The 25,343-nt window shown below is 43.0% G+C and overlaps 1 protein-coding gene across 1 annotated transcript in view; it reads left to right on the forward strand.

Moving 5' to 3' along the window:
- adamtsl3 (ADAMTS-like 3) overlaps nucleotides 1–25,343 on the forward strand; it is a 163,618-nt gene that overhangs the window by 90,023 nt on the left and 48,252 nt on the right. The window contains exons 5-14 of the mRNA XM_080436224.1: nucleotides 372–417; nucleotides 1,859–2,095; nucleotides 7,045–7,171; nucleotides 15,501–15,575; nucleotides 19,073–19,230; nucleotides 20,451–20,562; nucleotides 20,746–20,884; nucleotides 21,539–21,589; nucleotides 22,675–22,885; nucleotides 24,625–24,772. Coding sequence (XP_080292350.1) covers nucleotides 372–417; nucleotides 1,859–2,095; nucleotides 7,045–7,171; nucleotides 15,501–15,575; nucleotides 19,073–19,230; nucleotides 20,451–20,562; nucleotides 20,746–20,884; nucleotides 21,539–21,589; nucleotides 22,675–22,885; nucleotides 24,625–24,772 — 1,304 coding nt within the window. The remainder of the gene's footprint in view (nucleotides 1–371; nucleotides 418–1,858; nucleotides 2,096–7,044; nucleotides 7,172–15,500; nucleotides 15,576–19,072; nucleotides 19,231–20,450; nucleotides 20,563–20,745; nucleotides 20,885–21,538; nucleotides 21,590–22,674; nucleotides 22,886–24,624; nucleotides 24,773–25,343) is intronic.

Genomic DNA, 25,343 nt, shown 5'->3' on the forward strand with positions numbered 1-25,343 from the left:
CCTGATTGTGACATCTTCTCATAGGCAGAACTCTTATGAACTCGATAATTTCTTTAAAAACAATAGTTGATGTCTTTAAAAAAATACTTAAACCCTGTTATAGTATAGTATGCCAAATAGTGGAAATAGCCTATTTACAAGCTCATAAGGCGTTGCGGTGCGTTGCGAGCTTGTATCTGCTATTCTAGCCAGATGTTTGCCTATTTTTGCCTAATTTGAAATGCCCAGAACGGAATGCTAGGTACGCTAGGGTTCATGTAAACACTTGTTTTTGTTTGGTGCATGATTCATTTCAATCTAGCTCATGTATTTTCTTACCTGTTGGTTTCTGTTAGTGTTAATAGTGTTTCCTGCTTTGGCTTGCTCTGCAGAAACTGCGAGGGCAAAAACATCCGCTACAGAACGTGCAGCAATATGGTGAGTCTGATTTTTAAACCACGTTAATCCTGACATCCCTTTTGGGCATATCAGTATAGGCAACTGTCACATAAAAAAATAATAAGTAACATTTTTATTTAGCAATTTGTGTAGATCTTTCTAAAATTCAAAAATAGCAGATCTACAAGCTCACAATGCGTCACAATGCGGCCCATTGTGAGCTACTGAGCTTGTAGTATTTTCGAATAGCTGAAGTATAAAATAGGGCTTAAGTGGTTAACAAGAAGAATAATCATGTTGAATCTTGCTCTTATCTTTACTTACATTAATCCCGAGTACGTTATTTGCAGAGGAAAGAAATCTAAAGAGATTTATTTAACTGCTGGTGTTGCAAATTTGACATAAATTGTTCTAAACTAGTATCTTTTATTAAGCTTATAATTCCTGTTGTTTTGGCCACTAATGGAAGGTTCGAGACAATGTGGCCAGTGTGCTAATTTGGAAGAATAAAACATTTAGGCAATAAAATCCTTCATGAGGTGTCCAGTTATACTGTCTCTTATATGAAAATAATGGACACCTTCCAGCCCATTAGACCTGGCTATCCACCCAGGCCATGATTGTAAATATGTAATGTAAGTTTTATGCCTGCTGAGGAAATATGGGATGCATTAGCTGTGTTCCTCTAACAGAAAGATGGAAGCAGGCCTCCCACCTCATGTTATATGTTACTAATCCCCTCTGACGGTCTTTCACGGTGAACCATCTGGTAAAATCAGCAGTTTTTATTGGATCCACCAGGAACCCCAGACACTCCCCTCTCATGTCAGGTCTCTGGTACTACAGCGCTACAGACCGCACAGCCACAGCCCACAGCCACACAGACACACATCCAGCACCAGGGACAATTAACCGCAGACATTTTCACAAGGTTTTTATTTTGTATCAAAGGGACACAAGTCCTATTCCTCTCCCTCCACCATTGAAGTGGTACAGCGTCTGGATTTATTGCAGAGAGCCCATGAGATTTCAATCACGGTCGGTGGGAAGAGTTCCCCGGGATAATATTTATCCCACCTCTCCCCTCTAGGCAGATAGAAGCAAGGCTGTGGCGGAAACTCTGTTTAGTCAAGCCTGTGGGATTGGCATTCAGCTGATTTTTAGGATGAGTTACTGTGTGTTTGTGTGAGTGACTGAGCGTAGATGTCCAGTAGTGTCAGGATCGATGTGTCCAGCACTCAGTCAAGGAGAGGTAGCATCAGAGTTATTGGCTGCTGACAGGCTGTTAGATGTTGCCCAGTGAAGCAAACCTTCGCCTATTGATCTAAAACAGCTTTCAACTCTATGAGGAAAATCCAGGGGTTTAGGCTGTTCACTTCTTATATACAGCATCACCTCCGTGACTCTCTTCTTCAAATTGCCTCTTGTTTATTTTCCCCATTCATTACCTCTCCTCTCCCCTCTCCTTTCCTCTCCTCAGGACTGCCCACCAGAATCGGGAGATTTCCGATCTCAACAGTGTTCGGCTCATAATGACATCAAGTACCAGGGTGTGGCGTATGATTGGGTTCCGGTGCCCTATGACCCCACAGCGCCGTGCGCCCTGCGCTGCCAGGCCAAAGGACGGAGCCTCACAGTGGAACTAGCCCCCAAGGTGCTCGATGGAACGCGTTGCAGAGCTGAAGCCTTCGACATGTGCATCAGTGGAGTGTGTCAGGTAATTCTAGTCGTTAATTAGCATGCGTGTCAGCAGTGTGTGTCATTAATTTCAGTCCAATTAGACTCAACACGATGTGATGCATTTAACGAGTTCCTGCAATTACTTAACAACAGAAAGAACAACAAGAGAACAACAATCAATTATTTCCCCACCAACCTCATTTCAGATTAACATCTTTGTGGAAAAGAACCTCACCCAGTATAGTCATATGTTTCATGCAACGTCTGATCTGCAGCGTAGTGCTTAATTTAAACTCCATCTCATGAAGTGATGCGCCCACGCTGTGAGCTTGTAAATTGGCTGTTTTTGGCGTGCAACACCATCGTATGACAAAGTATGACTCAGTCTTAACACTCAGGAGTTCTCTGTGATACAGCCAATAATCAGAGTGAGCATGTCGAAAACTGTCCATCACGATATGATGAGTTTGAACGTTGTAGCTTTGCTTTGGTCCACCTGTGTCATAATTATACCACATTTTTAGTGTGGGACAATGTTCTTTTAGGAAGCATAGGGGCAGGATTTCTACCGTTGACCTCGTCCCTTCCCATCGGCTGGCTGTGTGATTAAAGCGCAGACCCATTTTCCAAAAATAATTATTTAGATGCCGCACAGCCCATAGGTGCTGCACTAGAAAACATTCACTGCTATAGGTAAACTGGTGAAAAGGAGGGAAAACTAAAAAAACAGATGAGACTGACAGCCAGAGAAGATGGGAACAGAGTGGGTGAGATAAAAGAAGAGATAGGAAAGAGTGAAAAAGAGAAAGCAGGAAAAGCACTGAGAAATACTGAGAGAAAGAGAGAGAGAGGGGGAGAGGCCGTGTCTGCTGCCTCAGGAGCAGCCAACAGGAGATCAGGCAGGGGGGAGCTGGAAGGTGGGAGGGAGTAGAATTCCTCCACCTGATGCACAAAACGAAATAGACTCTTTATGTACACCACCACCCCCCCACACCCCCATCCCCCAAACCATGTAGTGCTCCAACACCAGCACACAATACAGCTGTTTCCCTGGAAGAGGGAGGAGGAAGACATTACACTGCCACTGATATCTTTATAGAGCACTCCCTAAGAGGCTTACATGAATCCCCGTCTTCAGCTGTCAGCCCCAAATCCCACAACGCTTTGATGACATTACAATAACGCGCACATTTTCACTGGCAGGAAGGCGTTGTTTTTTTTTCTTTTCTTCTTCTTCGAAAGGCTTCCACTTTCAGCCAGTCACTGATTGCCTCAGTCACAACATTGTCTATTGAGTTGAGTGAAAAATAAAACAATATTATGTATAAATGACATGAAATAGCCGTGTGGTAATGGAGCCATAATGGACTCTCCACTGCCGCAGACGTTAGTGAAAATCTCTGGTGTTTACATTTGTCATGGTATCAGTGTGTTACCACACCGTAAAATCCAGAGTGTTCATTTAACTATGAGACAAAAGGAACCAAATGCACCCATACTGTGCATGCAGCATTCTCTGTGGTCACTGCCTGACCCTGGTCACAGACCATTAGTAAAATTGCCCTTAATGCCTCCACATTGTTTATGTGATCTTGTGTGTGTGTGTGTGTGTGTGTGTGTGTGTGTGTGTGTGTGTGTGTGTGTGTGTGTGTGTGTGTGTGTGTGTGTGTGTGTGTGTGTGTGTGTGTGCGTGTGTGTGTGTGTGTGTGAGTGTGTGTGTGTGTGTGTACACTATAATGGGTTTGGGTGGGTGCCTGTGTTTCTGCATACATGCGTGCTGGTGCATAGGAATGCATGCTTGCATGTGCAGTAGTAATGACTGCTTCCTTCATTCACTGTACACAAATGGTCCTGTATGGCTAATTTTCCCATGGAATGTGAAGCCTTGGTCTCTTGATCGTGAAAGCGAGACTGGAGAGTGTTAAGGCTTGATTGTTTGTTCTCCATTGAGAGGGCCCACTACTGTACTGGTAAACATGGCTGACAGATGAACGGATGCAGATACTCAATTGTGCTGGTCGCTTGATGATGAAGAGGGGTCCCATCAAAAGGGCAAACTTGAAGCACACTCAAGCAATTAGACGACAGGGCTGCATATTAAAAACAATAAAATGCCAAAGACGCCGACTGGTTTCGAGAACATGTCTTCCTCAGGGCGTGGCTATAGAGGACTGCACAGCAAGTTCATGCCCTCTTATACTCATTGTGACCAAGGGGACCAATCATATACTGTATGTACATCACAATTCGAGGCTCAGTGCAATGGCTTGTTGACTCTTATTTTTTTATTCATTTGTTTATTACCACATCGAGTGCCAGAGGTTTTTTAAAACACGGTACATCGAGTGCCAGCGTTTCTTACCATTTACGCCGATCTTTTTAGAGCTGCAGAAGTCACCACGAGGACCCGGATGTAAACAAAGGGTGTCTGGGGCGATGGCCGACGGTCCCGTCTAACGACTGGAACGATAATATTTCTACCGCGATCCGTCATTGCAGAGAGATCGCCCGTCAAAAAATGGCTTGTTTTGACCACTGTAAAAAGATATGGAGATATGGACCTTTTTCTCAAGATCCTATCATGGCGGCCGGATGCACGTCCGTTTTCTTGGGCTGACGTCACATCCGTCCAATCCCTTTTAAAGGGTCCTAGGATCATTCCTAAGTTGCGTTAGAGCGCCCCTTGTGGAAAAAAATCTCGTTTATGGCACTCGACGGGTGTATTTGCAAAAACGAGGATTCTCGTTTTTGGCACTCAATGTGTTAAGGAAAGTGGGATCTCGTGCTCAGCATTTTACTTGGTGAAGACTCCTAATGCAAATATGAGGTGGTCACACAAAAAGGTTTCTTCTGGTGGTTGTTTTGAGAAGGGGACCTCCAGACCCGCAGGCCTAGGCAGTTTCACGACTCTGCTCTACCTGACGACTGTTATCCGGAAACAGCTTCTGATAACATTTTAGGCCATGCAGTTGCTCAATATTGATTATTTTAAATGGCTATTTAAAAAAGTTTGTTCGAGAGCAGAAATACCGGTACTTTTCATAGATAGATAAGGATGGATGTTGTCAATTGTCAAGTGCAATTTTGAAATAGATTATAACAGTTTCCAATGCTGTGCAACTCGGACGGTGCTGAGTCAACAGCGTGGCTATCGCACAAGTGGTCAAGCCCGCTTCTGTCAGCACAGTGAGCACACATGCCTTTTCCAGTGATTATTATCACTATTTTTGTGGTATTAAATAGGTGAAATAGAGATTGATAGAGAACTTCAAGCCACCACTTAAAGTAAACTAATGCTTAGTTGACCCTATTTCCCCTCTACACCAAAACTGTTCGCCAAACATAGCTGATCTACAAGCTCGCACTGTGTTGCAAGTGCAACACAACACATTGTTAGTTTGTAGATCTGCTATTTTCAGAGAATGTTCCCCTCAGAATAGTGATGCTAGGGTTCATGTGGTTAATATGGTTCATTTGGTCAGGGTTGTGAATCTGTCTAGGCTGTATGTTTGCCTGGGCCGTATATCTGCTTTCTCCAGGTCTGCAGCCTCATCATATAGGTTATTTTAGTTCAGCACAGGCGAGCAAAAACAGACACTTTGTTAAAAAACTAACAAAAAACGAAGTTTTGTTTCTCCAGTGTGCTGATCTCCAACATAAATACAATAAGAAAACCATTTCGATTCATGTTTTTAATTTGTTAACCATAAATTCTACCTTTGTAGAAATTCTTCTATGTCTACAGTTATAAAAGGCATTCCCCAACACCCACACACGAGCACGCACACACACACACACGCACACACAGAAACACAAACACAAAGTTATCCCTTCAGATTTTATAGACTGCTGTCTGTGAGAGAGTGATAGCGTGTTTATCAACGTCTGCAGACAGAGAAGGCTGCTGTACACCAAGTTATACCCCAAGCAAGCAAAGGTCTGGTAATGGAAAAGAGACCTTCATGGTTGTGAAGTTGATGGATTGAGTTTATGTAGCTCGTTTCATCGGGCCTCCGTGCTGGCTTTACATTCCAGCATGAAGGTGAGTATCATCTAACGGCAGCTATGAGAGCTCCTGTGTGACTCCAGCTCTGTCTTGCAATGCCAGCCAACGGCAGGTGAAGGCACTGCTTTCTGTCTCTCCAAAATGCACGCATGAGGTAAGGGAGCACATGCTCGGGTTTCGTCCGCACGAGCCGCGGGCCTCTCCTGAGTGCGCTCTTGGACTGCGGCGCGGTAGAGAAAGCCACACTGCTTAGTGTCTGAGAGCGGTCCAACTCAGCCACGTCCAGGACAGGTACTTTACAGCACTAACCAGAGGCACATGGTGTGGCTGAAAGCTGTTAGGGGAAACTTAGACCGTGGCGCGGACAGAGGTCACTGCATGGGCACGGCATGGCACAGCACAGCACAGCACAGCACAGCACAGCAAGCCAAGGTATTCCCGGCAGTGCCTGCCCAGCTGTGGGAAGGCATAGGGTGATGAATACAGCAGCCGAGTGGAGTGGAGGGTATTGTAGTTGGGACTTGCCACTGACAGAATGAGGCCAGTCCCCCTTCTAGTGCATGCACTGTATATGGATTAATAATACACCACACACAGCAACATGAAAACGCATGGCGTACACAGAGAAACGAAAATAAATAGAATTTCCTGAAAGTAGAGTGGAGTCGAGGATGCCTTGACCTGCATCGCTGGTGAGTGTGTGTGTGTGTGTGTGTGTGTGTGTGTGTGTGTGTGTGTGTGTGTGTGTCACTCTGCTTCAGCAGCATGTCACTATATTCACACAACGCTGTGTGGGCATGAGTGTGTGTATGTTTGTACTGTATGCGTGAATGGGTGGGTGGGTGTGAGCGTGTGTGCTGCGTGCGTATTAATACCCATCTCCAATCTGTGTGTGTGTGTGTGTGTGTGTGTGTGTGTGTGTGTGTGTGTGTGTGTGTGTGTGTGTGTGTGTGTGTGTGTGTGTTTTGTTGTGTTTCTAGGAGGTGGGCTGTGATCGGCAGCTGGGTAGCGGGGCCAGAGAGGATAACTGTGGAGTCTGTGGTGGAGATGGATCTACATGTCGACTGGTGCGTGGACAGGCTCTGCCACACGTCTCACCAGAAGAACGTAGGTATATGCTACAAACTGTGCTAATCCCCCTTGAATTACGCTCACTTTCTCTATCTCTGGTTTTTCAATAGGCAGTGCTGGAATAAGTAGCAATACTACAATGTAGAAATACTCTGTTAAATATAGTACCAAGTACCAAAAGTTAAATAACTGAAATAAATTATATAAAATATATATATAGCTGATCTACAAACTCTTTGGAATAGCCTTGAAAATACTGCTTAATATATGGTTAAAAGTGGTTAATGTATGTTTTGTAAATAATAATAAATTAAAGTGACTTGGAACTGGAGTGGAGTAAAATGTCTCTGCGATATAGTGGACAAGGTATTGACAAATGGAAATGCTCAATTAAAGTAAATGTACCTCAAATTTTTACTGAAGTACAGTACTTGAGTGAATGTCCCTGAGTCCGTCGCATTGAGAAAACACTCCCAAAGCTCCGTGGCCTCATCTCCTGGCTCTGTGGTGGTTAAATAATAAACCTCTCCACTTTTCTGGTGCTGTCACCTGCCTTGGCTGTGGCTTGTCACCTCCCCCCTCCCCCCAGGCTCACTCTCAGTGCAGGCTTGGTCCTCCGATATAGCCTCCACCGTTTATTTATCATGAGCTATTAACATGCCATCTGGCTACATCCACCCACCCACAAGCAGATGGAGCTGAGCCATTGATGCCTCTGTGGTTCTTTTCACTTGCAGGCTTTCATCAAATTTATGCGCGGAGATTAAATTGCGTCTTGGCCACATTTTATGTGATGAAGTGTTATTTGTTTGCACAAAAATACTTAGAAACATGAATTACAATACAAAATACCAAGAGTAGATATTGGTCTTTGAACTGATATTAGATTCTGGTCTACAACATTGTGATTCTTTTTGGATTATTAATCCTATCATGAGATATTACACACAACTACATTTTGAGCGGTGATTCATTAATTACTGTATACATTATGTATAATAACAAAAAACATTTGTTCATTGGTCAATATTGGACAAATAGATCTGCTTCCTTTTTTACAGGGTTACTATTTTCTGGCCAGTATCTAGGTAAAAACAACAACTACATTATTTGGTGTAATAATCATAATAACGTTTGATTTAAAGTTTTAGTTTAGGGGCCAGCAGTCAATTTTTCATAAGGATGTATCTCATTTAGAAGGGAAATTTCATTCTCTGAGCTACTCACCAGACTAAAGACTGCTATATAGACCCCTTAACAGACGACGTCACACTGGCTCCAAACGTCATACTGGCTCCAAATGAAACCCATTCTGTCAGGTCTAGCTAGGACGCGCCTCACTAGCCAACACACAAGAGGGGGTTGGGGTGCGTTGGGGTACACAAATAATTGGTCTATATTGCAACAAAGTGTCTTGAGACTTGTTGCAAAAATCTACACAATTTAAACTGGAAAAACACAAGTGTCATACACACAAAAAACACCACAAAATGTTCTCGAGTGACACATTGCATGACACAGCCATTGAAGCATAAATCAGGCTTTACATAAAGTGAACAGACATTTGACAGTATCCATCTGCCTCTTCGCACTCTTTGTTTGCTGTTTCTTGGTTGGACAAAAATCCCTTCTCTCTATCCACTAGCATTGAAATAACGGGTTTTTCAGTTGCTTCGTATTGATATTCAGTGTATTCAATTCTTATTTTAAACTTGGTCTCAGTAAAAAAGGAACATCTCAGGTGCAGCATAGTGACTGGGCATAAATTATGTCTTTAAATGTTTTAGCAAATTCCACCTAAACAACCATAAGGCGGACCCAGGGTAGAACAAGGCAGAATGAGCCTGCTGGTTAGTCAGTCAGGGACCAATCAGAAGGCTGACGATGGGTCAATTGGATCACATAGACTGAATACTCTACTTGAAAATCCAATTCCTTTTTCTTTTTTTCGTTCTCTTTTTTTTGACAAACTGCTTTAGATCTTTTAAATTTTTTCTCACCAAATTATCATTATGCCGATTTCCCCCGTGTGTATAGTCCCTGTCAGTGCCAACCACTACTGTTGGTTGACGACTTGTCTCCTCCGATACACATGACGTCGCCAGCTGCTTCTTATCATCTGACAGTGAGGAGTTTGACCGGGAGGGCATTACATGTGCAGAGGGACACACTAGCCCTCTCAGTTCCACTCCCTGCTGAACAGGTGTTCCGACCAACCTGTAGGACTCACTAGGGCATGTCACAAAGAATGCCATCTCCTGCCGGCTTCTCACCCGCGAACACAGCCAATTGTATTTGTTGGAGCGTTCGGCCAAGCCTGAGGCACCGTGGACTACTTGAACCCCAGTCTCCACAGTGGTGGGCAGGAACTTTAATCCTGTGCCATGCGGATTTTCCTTTTTAAAAAGGTTAATGAAGTAGATATTGGCACACATAATAGATTTGCATACTCCATTTACTGGCCCTCCAGCTGAGGTAGAGCCTATTGTATAAAATACTTTAAATTAACTTGCTCTGGCAGTTCTCGGAGAGTGGAAATGGAAACCTGGATAACCTTATAAACACTTGTGTTAGACATCCCAGCCAGTAACCGTGTGAATATTTCGATTTTAATATTCGGGGAGGTATTTGGTGTAATTGTCACTTAGTGCAACATTATTGTTGATGCCTCGCTCTACTATATACGTACAGACATAAGGGATTTCTAGGAAAGACATCTCGTGAAAAAGTTGTGAACTTGACTGCACAGACACAATACAAAGCAGTGAATCGTTACCTAGAAGTCTTTTAACGTTCAATATTTCAGTTTAAGCATGTAGCCGGTATTTTTGAAAACCTGAACTTCTCTTGACACTGAAGAACCAGTCCTGTGTTAAAAGGGCATCTTTTATATTGTTGTCTTAACCATCCCAAACCTAATCTAGCATGTTACCGCATTTCCCAGTACCATAGCCAGCATCCCTTCATCATGCCCAGTACAAGGCTGCCTTTGTAGCTCTCCACGAGTTGGGATGGAGCAGGGCCTACGCAGTGGAAAGAGACTTTATATTGTTTTTGGAGAGCTCTGGTCCTCAGCATCGGGCTTGTCTGTGACTGCCAGTTGCACTTAACCACATGAACCCCAGCGTCCCTATTCTGGGAATGTCATAATAGGAGAACATTCTGCGGGAAATAGCAGATCTATAAGCACACAACGAGTCGCCATGCGACATGTTGTGAACTTATAGATTGGGTATTTTCGGCTTGGAGATTGTGTAGAGGGATACAGGGAGGGGACCATGGATAGAACCATGGGGGACCCCAGTCAACTTAAGAATATAGGGTTTAAGACGTTAAGTCATCTGTCCTCACCCCCCCCCCCCCCCCCTCACCCTCATTCTGCATCCCCCACCCTTCTCTCCTCACAATGAACAAAATCATCGAGTGGGACAATGAAGAGATGCTGCAAGGGTTCATTTCAGTGACCAGAGGTAGCTGGCCTTCACAACATATCAAGCCTGTTCTTTTAAAGTGACTGTTCAAGCAGATTTGAGGGGTAACTCAATCCAAGCACATTACTCTGGCTTTAATAAAAGAGTGTCTATCCAATAAGTCACAGAGGGCCCTGATGATATGATGCTTTCCTGTGGGGGCCTTGGAGGAGCTGGCAGAGTATTGGGCCACTTGACACTAATCACATTGCTGGGCTGTTTGGCTCTGTATAGTTCTGACAGTGGACAGGAGGGCTCCTGGGATCTGAGGTTGGGTTTAAGAGGCTGTGGATTCTGGGGCTTTGAATGGCTCAGAGTGGTAAACTGGCCTCAGGGCCGAGGTTGTGTCCATGAAGGGTCATGGAAAGAGTTTGTCTGGTGGCATACATTACAATACTATGAATCTGAGCACCGCACCTGAACTAATCCCTGACAATTGCATGAAAGATCTGTCGTGTTCTGATTTTAACATACCACACCCAGCCATGCTTGGGCAAAAATATTGAGCTCTATTTATAACAAGAACGGTGATCTCAGTCCACTTTGGCACGGTGAAGTTTTGAATCGTCATGCGGCCCCAACCTGTCAGTGGTCCTTGAGTAATCCTTTATCAGAAGCCTGTTGAACCTGGGGGCATGCATCTCCAAGCACACATATCACTCATTTCCTGAAAGGAGAGAGGAGATGTTCACTTTCCCCTCTGGTTATCATCATAATGAGCATCTGGACCTCTGCCAGATTCCTCACACCCCTCATGTTCTCTCTCTCTCTCTCTCTCTCTCTCTCTCTCTCTCTCTCTCTCTCTCTCTCTTTCTTTCTTTCTTTCTTTCTCTCTCTCTCTCTCTCTCTCTCTCTCTCTCTCTCTCTCTCTCTCTCTCTCTCTCTCTCTCTCTCTCTCTCTCTCTCTCTCTCTCTCTCTTTCTCTCTCTCTTCCTATTTGTATCTTTTCCCCCCGCTCCCTGTGCAGTGCACTCGCTGTAGGCACTTTAGCATTCCAAAAGAGGAGGATGGATACCGTTAATGACCCATGGTCACTCAGGCTTAGCTAGGCCCATGACTCTTACTTTTATTTACCCCCACATGCACACAGAGCATCACTTTCGTTCATCCACATCCATTATTCATGACTCTGCTATTTATCAGTCATTATATTTGGAATATAAATTTGGAATATGAATTGGCTGCGGTATTCCCCAAACCCGTAGTTTAAAGTTTTAGCAGACTTGTCTAAAATGATCTCATACCTGCTTATCCATGTTTCATTCCCCAAATTAGTTTTTAAAGTTGTTGTTGCTGTTTTATTTATATATTTTTAGGAAATATGTGGTTTTACATTCCTCTCCACTTTTTTCTTACTTTTCTTTTGGGGGGGGGGGGGGTCAACAAAACCAAAAGGCTGGACTTGAATTTATTTCATTGCTCCTATAAATTCAGACTTGCCGATTCTCTTTCCAAGCGTAATTATTTCTGAGGCAGCAAAGCTGCTGGCTGGCAGCCAGACAAGCTTAATTGTTGGACGTAGCAACCATTTGTTGCCAGACGGAAAAGTAGTGTTCTTAAAGTGCGGAAAATAGCATTAGCACTCGACTTGTCTATAAAGGTCTCGCCTCGTTACTACGCCTCTCCTCTCAACCACAGAGAGAAAAACATGCTTAGTGTGAAAGAGCCCAGATTTGAACAGGCGGCAGTTTCACTGATTCACAGCAGTAAATAGTTTCTGTAGTTTGGACACATGTCTCACAGACATGTACTGTCTATGAGTACCGTATGGAGGAGCTTAGAGCTTCTCATGACAGCATTGCAGTGCAATTCTCACTGTGACATTTCATAGCACATATGGGGATAAGCTTTTGGTCTGTAATGTTCTTTAACACTGCAGCGCAGCTATACTTTGTAGATGTCTTCAGCATGGGGGGCCCTACCACTCACCACACTAAAGACATGTGTATTATCTTTTAAAACCATTGGCAGAATGTATCCAGCATGTCCTCTCTTTTTTCTTTTACACAAGATATATATACATCTCCTAATGTCTGTCTATCAATAACTCATATGCCTCATATGACACAAACTATAGTCTGCATTCACAACTACACTGTAGTGTTGTTGAACGCCTTTAGTTAAAGGTGAACGCATTTCAGCTCAAATCCTTAGTCAGCATCTTTTACCATCCAAAACCCTGCATGTCTACTTATTAAAACGAGGTACCTAAACATGAGATACAGAAGCTCTCCTTGTTTGTGTCTCTCAATTTCAAATAATATGTGATATTGAGAGCCATTGTATTATAATGTCATATGTCATAATACATAACACACAACACACACGCACACGCGCATGCGCACGGGCGCACAAACACACACACACACACACACACACACACACACACACACACACACACACACACACACACACACACACACACACACACACACACTGCGCAACTAGGGGGTGCAATGGAGCACCCTTTTCCTTTCAAAATAGTTTTTACCAGGTCTCTATCTACACTCCAACTAGTAGTGACTTTTTCCTCATTGGCTGGTCCTTTTGCGTGACTTTTTCCTCATTGGCTGGTCATTTAGCCAATGAGAGCTCAATGTCCTCTCAGAATATGGGATCTAAAGACGACCCGCAATACTGTGTTCGGCCACTGTATGTATCTCTATGAACTGTTCCTAATTTGGCCTTTCAACGTTGCCATGTTTAGTGAGAGAAATAAGCAACCAGGTCTAGGAAAACAAGCCCAAAAGAAGCAACTACAGGCCACATGAGCACTTTCAACCGTCGGCTATTTGAAAATAGCCATGCCGCAACCTGGTATAATATGACTGTGTCATATCTTGTTAATGTTTTTTAAGTTAATCCCCTACTTTGTCATACAGTGTCACACAAAAGTAGCAAAAATAGCTGATCTATTATCTAGATCTGATATTTATTCATTGAAAGTGACTTTGATTAAGTGTGTCTGTAGGTTATATAATTATTGAACCAATGAAAAGTGTTAACAACACCTTGTGACAAAATAATAACTACATTGGATTTATTGGAACACAGGCTCTTTTTCGCCCGACAGCGACAATATCTGGAACACATCTTTGTGGTTTGAGACAGACTTGTACTTACTTGTACATGTACATGTACTTTATTTTATTTTATTTTGAAATGTTACTAGAGGATAAGCCCCTTGAGATGCAGCATACTTGAGGTCACGTGATCACGCACTGGAGCTCATATCTCTAGCTGACTCAAATCACGTACTGCTCATTAGAGACAAATCAGCTGTGCGTGTTTCAGTCAAAGCTGTTTTGCCTCATGAATGTGCACACACCCAGTAATGTTTGTAAACAAGGAACCTGTGTATACAGGATACTTTGTTGTACGTCAATAGCGAAAATAGCCGATCTACTGAACTTGTAGATGTGCTTTTCTTTGCAGAATGTCCGCCTAATTTAGCCAAATGTTCACCGATTTTTGCTGAATGTTTGCCTACCATGACAGAACCCTAGTGTCTAAGGTTCATGTGGTTAAGCTTGATTGACCTACTGTAGGTTGCTCCATTATTTGCAAGTCCATAATCTGGTCATTTCATTAAGATAGTCTATGAAATAAATGTTCTATGTTCTCGTAAAGTTGCATAATCACTCGCAGTCCTTGCAGAATCATTAGGTACAGTAAGTACTGTAGGTGTCTCCATAGGATAAAAAAAGAAAACAAATAATCTTATATGAGAGGCATTCCGTTGTGATGCATTTGTCTGGTAATGCATTAATGCATATTTTTATGTTAGTGTGTTCAGACTTGAAGGCACAATCAGAATTTTAGGTTATCACCATGCCTTACTTTGCTTTCAATACTAAGGCCCACAGTATGCATAATGCATTACTACCTTAGGCCTTCAGTCCCCAGACGGCTTTCAGGACTTTTATCTAACGTCAAAGTGACTTGTTTTGACAGTTTAGCTTTTGCAATCTCATTTCACTCCTTTCTTTGCACTGGCAGGAGTATCAAGGTCAACATGAACTGCCAGCAGGATCATTGCTCACTCCCTGTTTATTAAATTGTCACCTGTGATTGTGCACAAAATGATTGCATGAACAATACATAAATAGCAACTAAGAAAAAAACTCCACCACGAAAGCAACTGATCTAATTTCAGACTTTGATCGGACTTGATTATTATTATTTTCTGCTGTTGAATTCTCACTTGAACCCCAGCATCCACATTCTGGGGGGAACATTAGCCAGAAATAGCAGATATACAAGCTTTACAAGCTCACAACGTGAACGCTAGTTTTGGTAACAAAATTTGCTGTGGAGAGAAAAAAGTGGTCCAAGTCCAGTTGCAACTCAGATCCGTTTTAAGTGGCTATGAATTTGTCAACTTGGTGGTGTGAAATTAGCTCAACATAATGTGAACAACATTATAAACTTTAATTATAAATACATTTATTTTTCAATAACTAAACAGAAATATTTAACTTCATTTTGGAGAAAAACATATGAAAGGGAAAATGTAAGGGCATGGGTCAGGGGGTCCTCAGAGTTACTACAGGGGGGCCGCCAAATCTTTATGTGATAGGATCTTCTTTTCTTTTTACATTAACCAGGAGCAAAACAACAACTGTCTGAAAATACACATTAACATGAATCCAACTCAACTCTTACACATTGATAGTGCTGTCAAACAAGTCTACGAAGCTTTCTATCTATGAAAAAGTTTAATCTGAAACATAATTTAATACTGTAGTGGGGGTCCCTGCTTCATCTCTCTCTCAGTTAAGGGATCCTTGGCCTGAAAAATGTTGAAGACCCCTGGGTTAGGATTATATTAATAAAGATTAACATTTTTAGTCTAGCTGCTCACAGATTGCATGACCCTGTGCTCATCCCTGCAGCTGTGAAGATGGTGTTGGAGGTGCCCATGGGGAGTCGTTTTCTTCGAGTCAGTGCCAAAGGCCCTGACTCCATCGGTGAGTGATGACTCAGCTTGCACTGTGGGGAGAGGAGAGAAATATCACTTCCATGGGATTTCTATCAGATTACATGTACAATAACCCACACCCACATGTACTTTTTCTCAATGACAAATGTAATGAGACACACGCACACACACACACACACACACACACACACACACACACACACACACACACACACACACACACACACACACACACACACACACACACACACACACACACACACACACACACACACACACACACACACACACACACACACACACACACACACACACACACACACACACACACACACACACATGCACACACACACATGCACACACATGCACACAAGCACGCACGCACGCGCACGAACAGAGCTGTCACTGATTGTGCATATACGAAACGTACACACATGGGCACAGTGCATTCACACACACACACACACACACACACACACACACACACACACACACACACACACACACACACACACACACACACACACACACACACACACACACATGGACACGTGCATGCACTGATTGCACTCACAATGGTCGTCACAGACGGGGAGCGGTTGGTTGACCCGGGGCTTCTCGCTCGGATCGCGATCATTATTGTTTTGTCCTCCTGCGCCTAGCGGGGGAAAAAAAGCTGACCAGCTCTTGCCGCCCGCACGTGTGTGCACAAATGAGCACGAGTGCACGAATTTCACCACGCCCGCCTGCCTCTCCGCCCCTCAACTTCTCCACGCGTCCCAAATGATCGCCCACCTCTCATTGAAAATTAATTACATAGGCCCATCGGCCGCTCCCCGTCTGAAACGACCTTAACTCACATCCACTCACCTGCTTTTCGTAGACATGCATTATCACCTTTGAAATATCATTTTTGAATGTTTCTTTAGAGAGAGAGAGAGAGAGAGAGAGTGAGAAATGTTCCTTTTTGTTGGCTTGTATCAGGCCCCTTGCTTTTTTGATTGATGGACTGTGCTTCCTGTGTGTATATGTGATTGCCAATTTATGTATAATGTATTTTGTGTGTGTGCGTGTATTCTCTAAGTTTACACTGCTATGTTCTTTTAGTGTTTGTCTGTGTGTGTATGTGTGTGTGTGTGTGTGTGTGTGTGTGTGTGTGTGTGTGTGTGTGTGTGTGTGTGTGTGTGTGTGTGTGTGTGTGTGTGTGTGTGTGTGTGTGTCTGTCTGTCTGTCTGTCTGTCTGTCTGTCTGTCTGTCTGTCTGTCTGTCTGTCTGTCTGTCTGTCTGTCTGTCTGTCTGTCTGTCTGTCTGTCTGTCTGTCTGTCTGTCTGTCTGTCTGTCTGTCTGTCTGTCTGTCTGTCTGTCTGTCTGTCTGTCTGTCTGTCTGTCTGTCTGTCTGTCTGTGCGTGCGTGCGTGCGTGCGTGCGTGCGTGCGTGCGTGCGTGCGTGCGTGCGTGCGTGCGTGCGTGCGTGCGTGCGTGCGTGCGTGTCTGGGCTCTGCAAAAAGTGAGAGTGCATGAGTTCTAGGTTGCGTTGGAGACAGCACAGATAAATCCTGCTGACTTATTGCTGGCTAAGATCCCAACAGTTATTTCACGGGCACACAGGTTCCCTTTAATCACCCAATGGCTGTAAAACATACTAAATATAATGTATTAATATACCAGAATTGACAAGAATTAGTAAATAAATTACATCAGATCCACAAAATGTATGCTGATAATAAAATTTAAGTCACTGTGGGTCGGATACTATTGAACTTCTTAGCTCATAATATTTTTGGTTGCAAGATAATACATTTCTAAGGAAAAGAATAAGTGAAATATCCAAAATATGTAAATTCTCTTTCTGTGGGTGAAAATGTACTGAAAATATCTATCTTACTCTGCAGATGCAAGCTTGTCCCCAGGCCAGTAGGGAGTTAGTTTGTATGATTTGGGTCTTTCATATTGTCTAATCTAATGTGAGGGGAATATCTATTGACAGAGCCCAAGGTAGAACTCAGATAAACCCAACATTTGCTCACAAGCCTTAGCGTAATACACCAATGTTCAGACAACATAATACCCCAAAGCGCTCTAGGATATAGTGGATGTACTTTGTCAGATGATGGGGTTTGGAGTGATCTCGGAAAATACTTTAGCAGATCATCAACTGAGGCGGCAGTGGCTCTGGAGGTAGAGTCGTTGTCTGGGAATCGGTTCGATCCCCGCTCCTCATAGCATCATACCGATTAGTGCTGCACAATTAATCGAAAAAAGATCGTGATCTCGATTCAGACACCTATGCAATCTCGATTTTAAATTATGGCGATTTTTTTTTTCAATATATATATATATATATATTTTTTTTACATTATATTATTATATTTACAAGAGAATCGTGTGAGAATCGTGATCTCAATTCTTATGGAGGAAAATCGTGATTCACATTTGAGCAAGAATCGTGCAGCACTAATACCGATGCATCCTTGAGCAAGACATTAAACCACTAACTGCTCCTGACATGTGCGTGCAAACATTGTAAAGTGCTTTGGAAAAAGGCACAATATAAATGCAGACCCGGACCACAGGATAGTGGCACAGCAGATGTGGCACTGTAGAGATAGAAAAGGAAAAAAAACAAATGCTAATTTACAGCCTTGCTAATTACTAATTAGTTAAATATTAATGAAAGCTTAATCATCTTTTTGCCAGTAGTAATTATTTCATGTTATGAAACCTTTGAGGGTGGGAATTACATTGCTAATAATAGAAGTATTCGTTGAAGATACTGTATGTGTCATTTTGATAAACTAGCTAGTACTACCGTGGCTAATGATAATATAAAAAAGAACTGCCTTAGTGAGAGAAAAATCATCTGTATGAAGAAATGTGACATGAACAATGGCTGAAACAGTTCATCCATCTGAACATGATTATCCCCGAGCATGAAGGATAACTCTACTGTCCCATGTTTATTTTCCCATACGCCAGCCCAGTCATTTTGTCACAGAGGCTTACTGTAACACAGACATCAACTGGTGTCATCAGCAGCCTTGCAATCTTCTCTCCCACATATCTTTGCTATTAACTTTCCTGTACACAGCCCTTACAAGTCCAACTCCTTTTGGGTCAATTTATACACTAAGATGTTTTACTGTGTACTTAAAATACTTAGAATCGATGTCTCCATCTGTCTTTTTCATCTCTATTGCTCTCTTGATTCTCTTTTGCTTTCTCTTCCCTCTCTCTTTTTCTCTCCCCGTTCTCTCTTGGTCCTTTGTGTCTGTCTCTGTCCATCACCTCATGTTCTAACTTTACCTCTCTGTCTGTCTCTATCTGTCCTCTCTCTGTCCTGTCCTCTCTCTCTCTCTCTCTCTCTCTCTCTCTCTCTCTCTCTCTCTCTCTCTCTCTCTCTCTCTCTCTCTCTCTCTCTCTCTCTCTCTCTCTCTCTCTCTCTCTCTCTCTCTCTCTCTCTCTCTCTCTCTCTCTCTCTCTCTCTCTCTCTCTCTCTCTCTCTCTCTCTCTCTCTCTCCTTCCCCAGTCATTGAGGCGGTCTCTTTTCAGGGGAAACGGGAAGAGACCAGTCTAGCGACTACAGGCTCCTATGTGATAGGGAACACATCCCTGGACTTCCAGAGAGGAACAGACAGGCAGACCCTGAGGACACATGGACCTCTCAGTGCCGATTACAACATCAAGGTGAGGCAGTAGAGGGAGAGACACAAGACGTGTAACCAAACCAAGTCTGCAGCCATTTGGCGCCTGGCCTGATGTACCTTAATCACTGTATTTACACAACAGAAAAGAATAATAAGACGTGCTTGAGCAATGTTTAGCAATACAGTGAGATTTCATTTGGTAGTTGGTCTGAATCAAACAGCCTGGAGGCATTGGTATTGTTGATGCAGAGGCCTGTTAAAACTAATCAACTTTAAACCTATTTGTATCGACTGCATTGTTGTCATATGTGGCAACGATACAATAAAGATGAGCACGATTGGTCCTTTACAGAGTCAGCAGAGCCAAGATATAGCAATTGTGCAATGACTTCACCACTATAACCACCTCATACAGTACATGCAGAAATGGAGCACTGTGTCTACATGCTGTCTTTCACATGGAACCAGTGAGATCATATAATTAGTATACAGTACCCTGGGGGATTTGGATGGCTTGGATTATGCATCAAGTGCAGTTAGTCTACATTATGCACATGAGGCAAGTTTAGTTTAGAAAATGATACGTTATATGTTATGTTCCCTTTCCTAGTTAAGTATTATAGTCAGTCATTCAATTAAGCACTGAGATGCTAGGAGTACTGAAGGAGCGTGGTTCAAATCCTTGATTGTGTGCTGGGTTTGTCAGGAAAGGATCACTCTAGTTTGCTACCAGAGTAGCATCTCCCACCATCCATTCTGTCTGTGGGCTGCAGCTTCACAGCTATCTAGCAGTGATTCTAAGTGCATACACTGGATGCATTTCAATAAGGCTCCGCTGTCATGATGCATTTCAAATACGGCTTGTCGACGTATGGAGATCAAAAAGCTAGAAAGCACCCTAAAATAGCCCAAACATTGCATTGCCACAATGGTTGGGGAGTTGAAATACACTTGCTTATGGGGTAGCTTTGGCGCTTAGTTACGTGTGTTGAGGTTATTGTAGGACAAGACTTGTACATGAACCTATGTTAGTTGTTGCTCAGCAACCAACCTTACTTGATCTTTTTTAATTCAAATTAGCTGAATCAACAACAGAGAGAAAACTGAACCACTCTTCTCTTCTCTTCTCTTCTCTTCTCTTCTCTTCTCTTCTCTTCTCTTCTCTTCTCTTCTCTTCTCTTCTCTTCTCTTCTCTTCTCTTCTCTTCTCTTCTCTTCTCTTCTCTTCTCTTCTCTTCTCTTCTCTTCTTGTGTCCTCCAGGTGAAGTATGAAGGTCCTAGAGAGACCGTTTTCCAGTTCCTCTTCTACCAGCCCATCAGGTACCAGTGGAGGGAGACTGACTTCTTCCCCTGCTCTGTCACCTGTGGAGGAGGTGAGATTGTTACAGTATAAAACACTAACTCCATTCTCTGAACCAAATGCTCAGTCAGTGGCTTATTTATTTATTTGTATGCTGAACCAGCTAGAGTAATTACTTTGCTGTTGATCCATTGCCTTTGGCATGTTCAACACTCAGCCTAACAGTGTTTGAACAATCTGTCCGTCATCTGGCCAGGCTACCAGCTGAACTCTGCCGAATGCACGGACATCCGTTCCAACCAGAGCCTGCCTGAGCATCACTGCAACAGCTTCCCAGAGAACACCAAACCCACACCCAAACTCAAGGAATGTAACATGGATCCCTGCCCAGAGAGGTATGGACCATCAGAGAGTTGCAGTTTGGAGTCTGACATTCACAGGCCAGAACTGAGCTTGGTGGGCTTGGATCGCATTTATCACTGAATGTATTCAGCGTTCATGACCCAGACTTTTTTCTTTGTTGTTGATTTTTCTTTTTCTTTTTCTTCTTTTTTTGCTGATAACCATTTAGCAAATTTAGGCTTTAGTTTGGTTTGGACTCAAACCAAAACCCCTAAAAACCTCTTTTCCGTTTGGCTTCGTTCAAGATTGGATAGGATTGTTCTGGGCTCAGGTCAGATAGGGCTTCCGGCTGCTTTTGATATCCTCCTTTGGTCATTAATATTTATTGCCATTGGGGATATGTTTTTTTCCCCTGTTTCTGGCCAGACTGAATTATATACATACATTTCCTTTTGGGAAATGTGACTGTCTGTTTGATATTTGTTTGATAATATCTCTATTTAAGAAAATGTCCCCCCCCCCTCACCTTTTTCTTTTAAAATCGAACGCTGTTGACAGTCCCCCCTTGCTATAATTCATTATGATGTGAAACGCAGTACTGCCGTCACATCAGCAGTCCATCTTCTGAGAAGTCGTAATACTAAATGTTAGTGCCTGATGTGAATACTAAGTCCATCTCTCCGTTTGTGTGACGCTGTCCCTCCCAGTGATGGATTCAAAGAAGTGATGCCATACGACCACTTCCAGCCCCTGCCTCGGTGAGTGAAACATACAACCGCTCGCTCTTCATACAACCACACAAAGCTGTACCCCGCTAAATGTCTTCCAGACCCGGCCATTACCCATCACTCAACATACTGTAGGCCTCCCGCTAGTTTAGTCTGACTTCATCCATGCATCAGCGTGACATGGAGTCGGAGAGCACCAATTTGGGACAGATTTGCATAGGATTTCTGGAGAGCTCTCTCCCAACTTCACCCCGATCACTGGGTCCATTCTGTGGATATAGCAAGCTGTTCAGTTCTGTTCTCAGACTCTGACCTCAGCCCCTGGCACAGGGTTCTGACCGGGTGCGATTTGCTTGTGACATGCTGCAGTGGCTGGCTGCCCCAATTTCAGTCATAAGGATGTAACAATGAATATAACCTGTCAAGTCCATTAGCACGGAGCTGCACACCCAGATTGCATTCAATCTACTGTGTCTGGAATCAATGCCAAGAGAAAGCTAACTGATGTTCACAAGTCAATAGGTGCAAGCTCCCCAGTGGGAGCTATTCACTTTAATCTCCATTGACAAGCCAAATAACCCTGGACGAATCTGCTAAATATTGCATTTACGTTTTAATACCCTCTGTGTTCTGTTCAGTATTATATAGTGACAACCATGTCTATAATTATTACACATGTGCATGTCCACTTGCCTCGTCTCCACTACTTTGTACCTTGTGTGATGCTTGAAATGTTTATAATGAGAAAAGCATGTGCGGTGTACACATCTATTCAAAATCCTTGCACACATTTTACTTCATGTTGTTCAGTGTAGGGCTGGGCGATATGGACGAAATAAAATAACTTTCAAATACCTCAAAAATCTATATTTTGTGAGGATAAAAAAGCACACTGCGAGCTTGTAGATCTGCTTGTCGATAAAATAGGGCTCAAGTAAATAAAACCGGGAAAAGGCAACACTTCTCAACAAGTCTCGTATCAAGATATCAATATTATTGATATATTGTCCCAGCCCTAATTCAATATAATTGACTTGATACACATTTGATGAGTGTGGCTTGTGAGTTGTCGAGATGTCACTCCTCAGTCAGACATACTGAACGTGTACCTTCAGCTGGGAGCAGGGTCCATGGCCCGAGTGCTCGGTGTCCTGTGGTGAGAGCGGCGGCTGGCAGGAGCGCAGCGTGGCGTGCGTGGAGGAGGACACGCACGGACAGTTGTCTCAGGTGGAGGAGTGGAAGTGCACGCACTCTCCGCGCCCGGACACACGACGGATGTGTAACACTTTCGCTTGTCCTCAGTGGGTGGCCATGGAATGGTCTCAGGTGAGTTAACCCATTAAGGCTTGAGTCCGATTCCTAAAATGTTTTCTAAATCCTAACAGTTTTTTGAAATTTTTTTTTTATTTTTTTTCAAAAATAGCAGATCTATAAGCTCATAGCGCGGCACTCGGTGCCGCGCTATGAGCTTGTATATCTGCTATTTTTGAATAGCCAATGAAATCCGAAGTGACACAGATGTGTTCCAGGTAGAGAAAATTACAATTACAACTACTCAACTGCACCAGATTGTAACCATGTAGTGGGGGGGGGACACAAAGGGAAACGTGCCTACAATTATGTTTTATTTGGCCTGAAATATTATGACATTGATGCTCTCCTCCAGTGGTGGAAAAAGTACTCAAATGTTTTACTTAAGTAAAAGTATCAATACTGCAATGTAGAAGTACTCTGTTAAAAGTAAAAGTCCGGAATAAAAAAATTACTTGAGTAAAAGTACAAAAGTATTGGTATCAAAATGTACTTAAAGTACCAAAAGTAAAAGTACAAAAATGTTTGAAAATAGCATTGCGATGCGACGCGTTGTGAGCTTGTAGATCGGCTATTTTCAAATGGCCTAGGTATAAATAGGGCTAAAGTGGTTAATATATGTTTATAACATAATAATTTATAACTGCAAAGTAACTAGTACGTTTTCCAATAATTGTAGTGGAGTAAAAGTACAATATTTGCCTCTGAGATGTATTGGAGTAGAAGTAAAATTATAGACAATTGGAAGTACTCCAGTAAAGTAAAAGTACCTCAAAACTGTACTTAACTCATTGGCCGCCATTATCGCATTAACGCGATCTAATAAATAGCGCGCTTGGCCGCCAGGATCGCGTTAATGCGATCTATGGTCTTTATTGATCTTTATGCTCTGATCACGCTATTCTGTTATGAATCAGGCTAAGTTTCAGGTTCCACTTACTTCAACCACCACTGCATCCGGTTCCATGACTTGGGTTCCGTTTTCGGTTTTACATTTTTCCCCCCAGTCATTTTCGACCATAATAGGGAAACAAACGGTTTTTCACACGCTATGAAAAACGATCGGAGACCTCCCCTCCTATAATCTATGGTCTGGGTGACGAACAGTCATCCCCGTTGTGTATCACAAAGTAATTTTCGCCGATAACAGAATCTGAGACATTTCACTTCCGGTTCATGTGTTTCACTGTGTGAGTGGGTCTGGGAGGGGGCGAGTGTGTCAGCGAGCCGATCAAGCTTGGTATGTGCTGCTCTCTAGTGGTGGAACGATCAAAACGATTCAAGTGTCAAGCTAGACTTTCTATATGTGAATTAAATAACAAAATAACGAAACAAAAAAACACGAAAATCGCTGGCAAGGGCTGCTATGAACGAGGTTTTAACTCTGGCAGTCAATGAGTTAAGTACAATTTAAAAACAAATTTTAAATGTACTTAGTTACTTTACACCACTGCTCTCCTCTAGCTGTAAGTGCTGCCTGCTTCAAACAAGCAAAGCGACTGCAACATTGTAACGATGTAGCCAGGTGGCAAATAGAAATCCAGCTCAGTTTTGTGACACTTCAATAGTTTATAATGTACAGTTACAGTATGTTTCTCTGTCTGTTGTTTGTAATGTTTGTGTGTGTGTGTGTGTGTGTGTGTGTGTGTGTGTGTGTGTGTGTGTGTGTGTGTGTGTGTGTGTGTGTGTGTGTGTGTGTGTGTGTGTGTGTGTGTGTGTGTGTGTGTGTGAGTGTGTGTGTGTGTGTGTTCCAGTGCACTGTGACCTGTGGCCGTGGTCTGCGGTATCGTGTTGTGCTGTGTATCGACCACCGTGGCCAACACACTGGAGGCTGCAAGGCTACACTCAAACCACATATTAAAGAAGACTGCCTGGTCCCCGTTGCATGCCACAAGCCCCGAGGTAGGACATGTACTGTACTTATGAAACTCAGCCGTGTGTGTGTGTGTGTGTGTGTGTGTGTGTGTGTGTGTGTGTGTGTGTGTGTGTGTGTGTGTGTGTGTGTGTGTGTGTGGGGTTCTCATCAATAATCTATAAACTTGTGAGATTGTAGATCTGCTATTTTAAAGTATAACTCAAGGTTTTAGGGTTAGGGTTAAAAATGACGTTGTAAAAATTATGTTATGTCCTCACAAGTATAGTAATACCACCAATGTGTGTGAGTGTGTATATGTGTGCTTGCATGTGTGCTTGCGTCCGTGTCTGCGTGCGTGCGTGTGTACAGTATGTGTACTGTATATTGTGCATACCCTTACGGGTCCATTTTTACATTTTGAGCATTAAATGAACACCCCAAATTTGACTGTGTACTGTACTGTATGTGAATCCAGGCTGAAAATCTGCTATAGTTGTGACTCTGTGGGGTTCTGTAGGTAGCAGTGAAGTTCAGCGGGTGAGATATGGTCCCAGTGTGTTGTCCTTAATGCCCTCGGTCATCCGGTGTCATCATAAAAAACCCGACTGGGCTCATTTA

The sequence above is a fragment of the Gymnoscopelus braueri genome, assembly GCF_963280865.1.
Source record: "Gymnoscopelus braueri genome assembly, chromosome: 1".
In the NCBI taxonomy this organism is placed as follows: Eukaryota; Metazoa; Chordata; class Actinopteri; order Myctophiformes; family Myctophidae; genus Gymnoscopelus; species Gymnoscopelus braueri.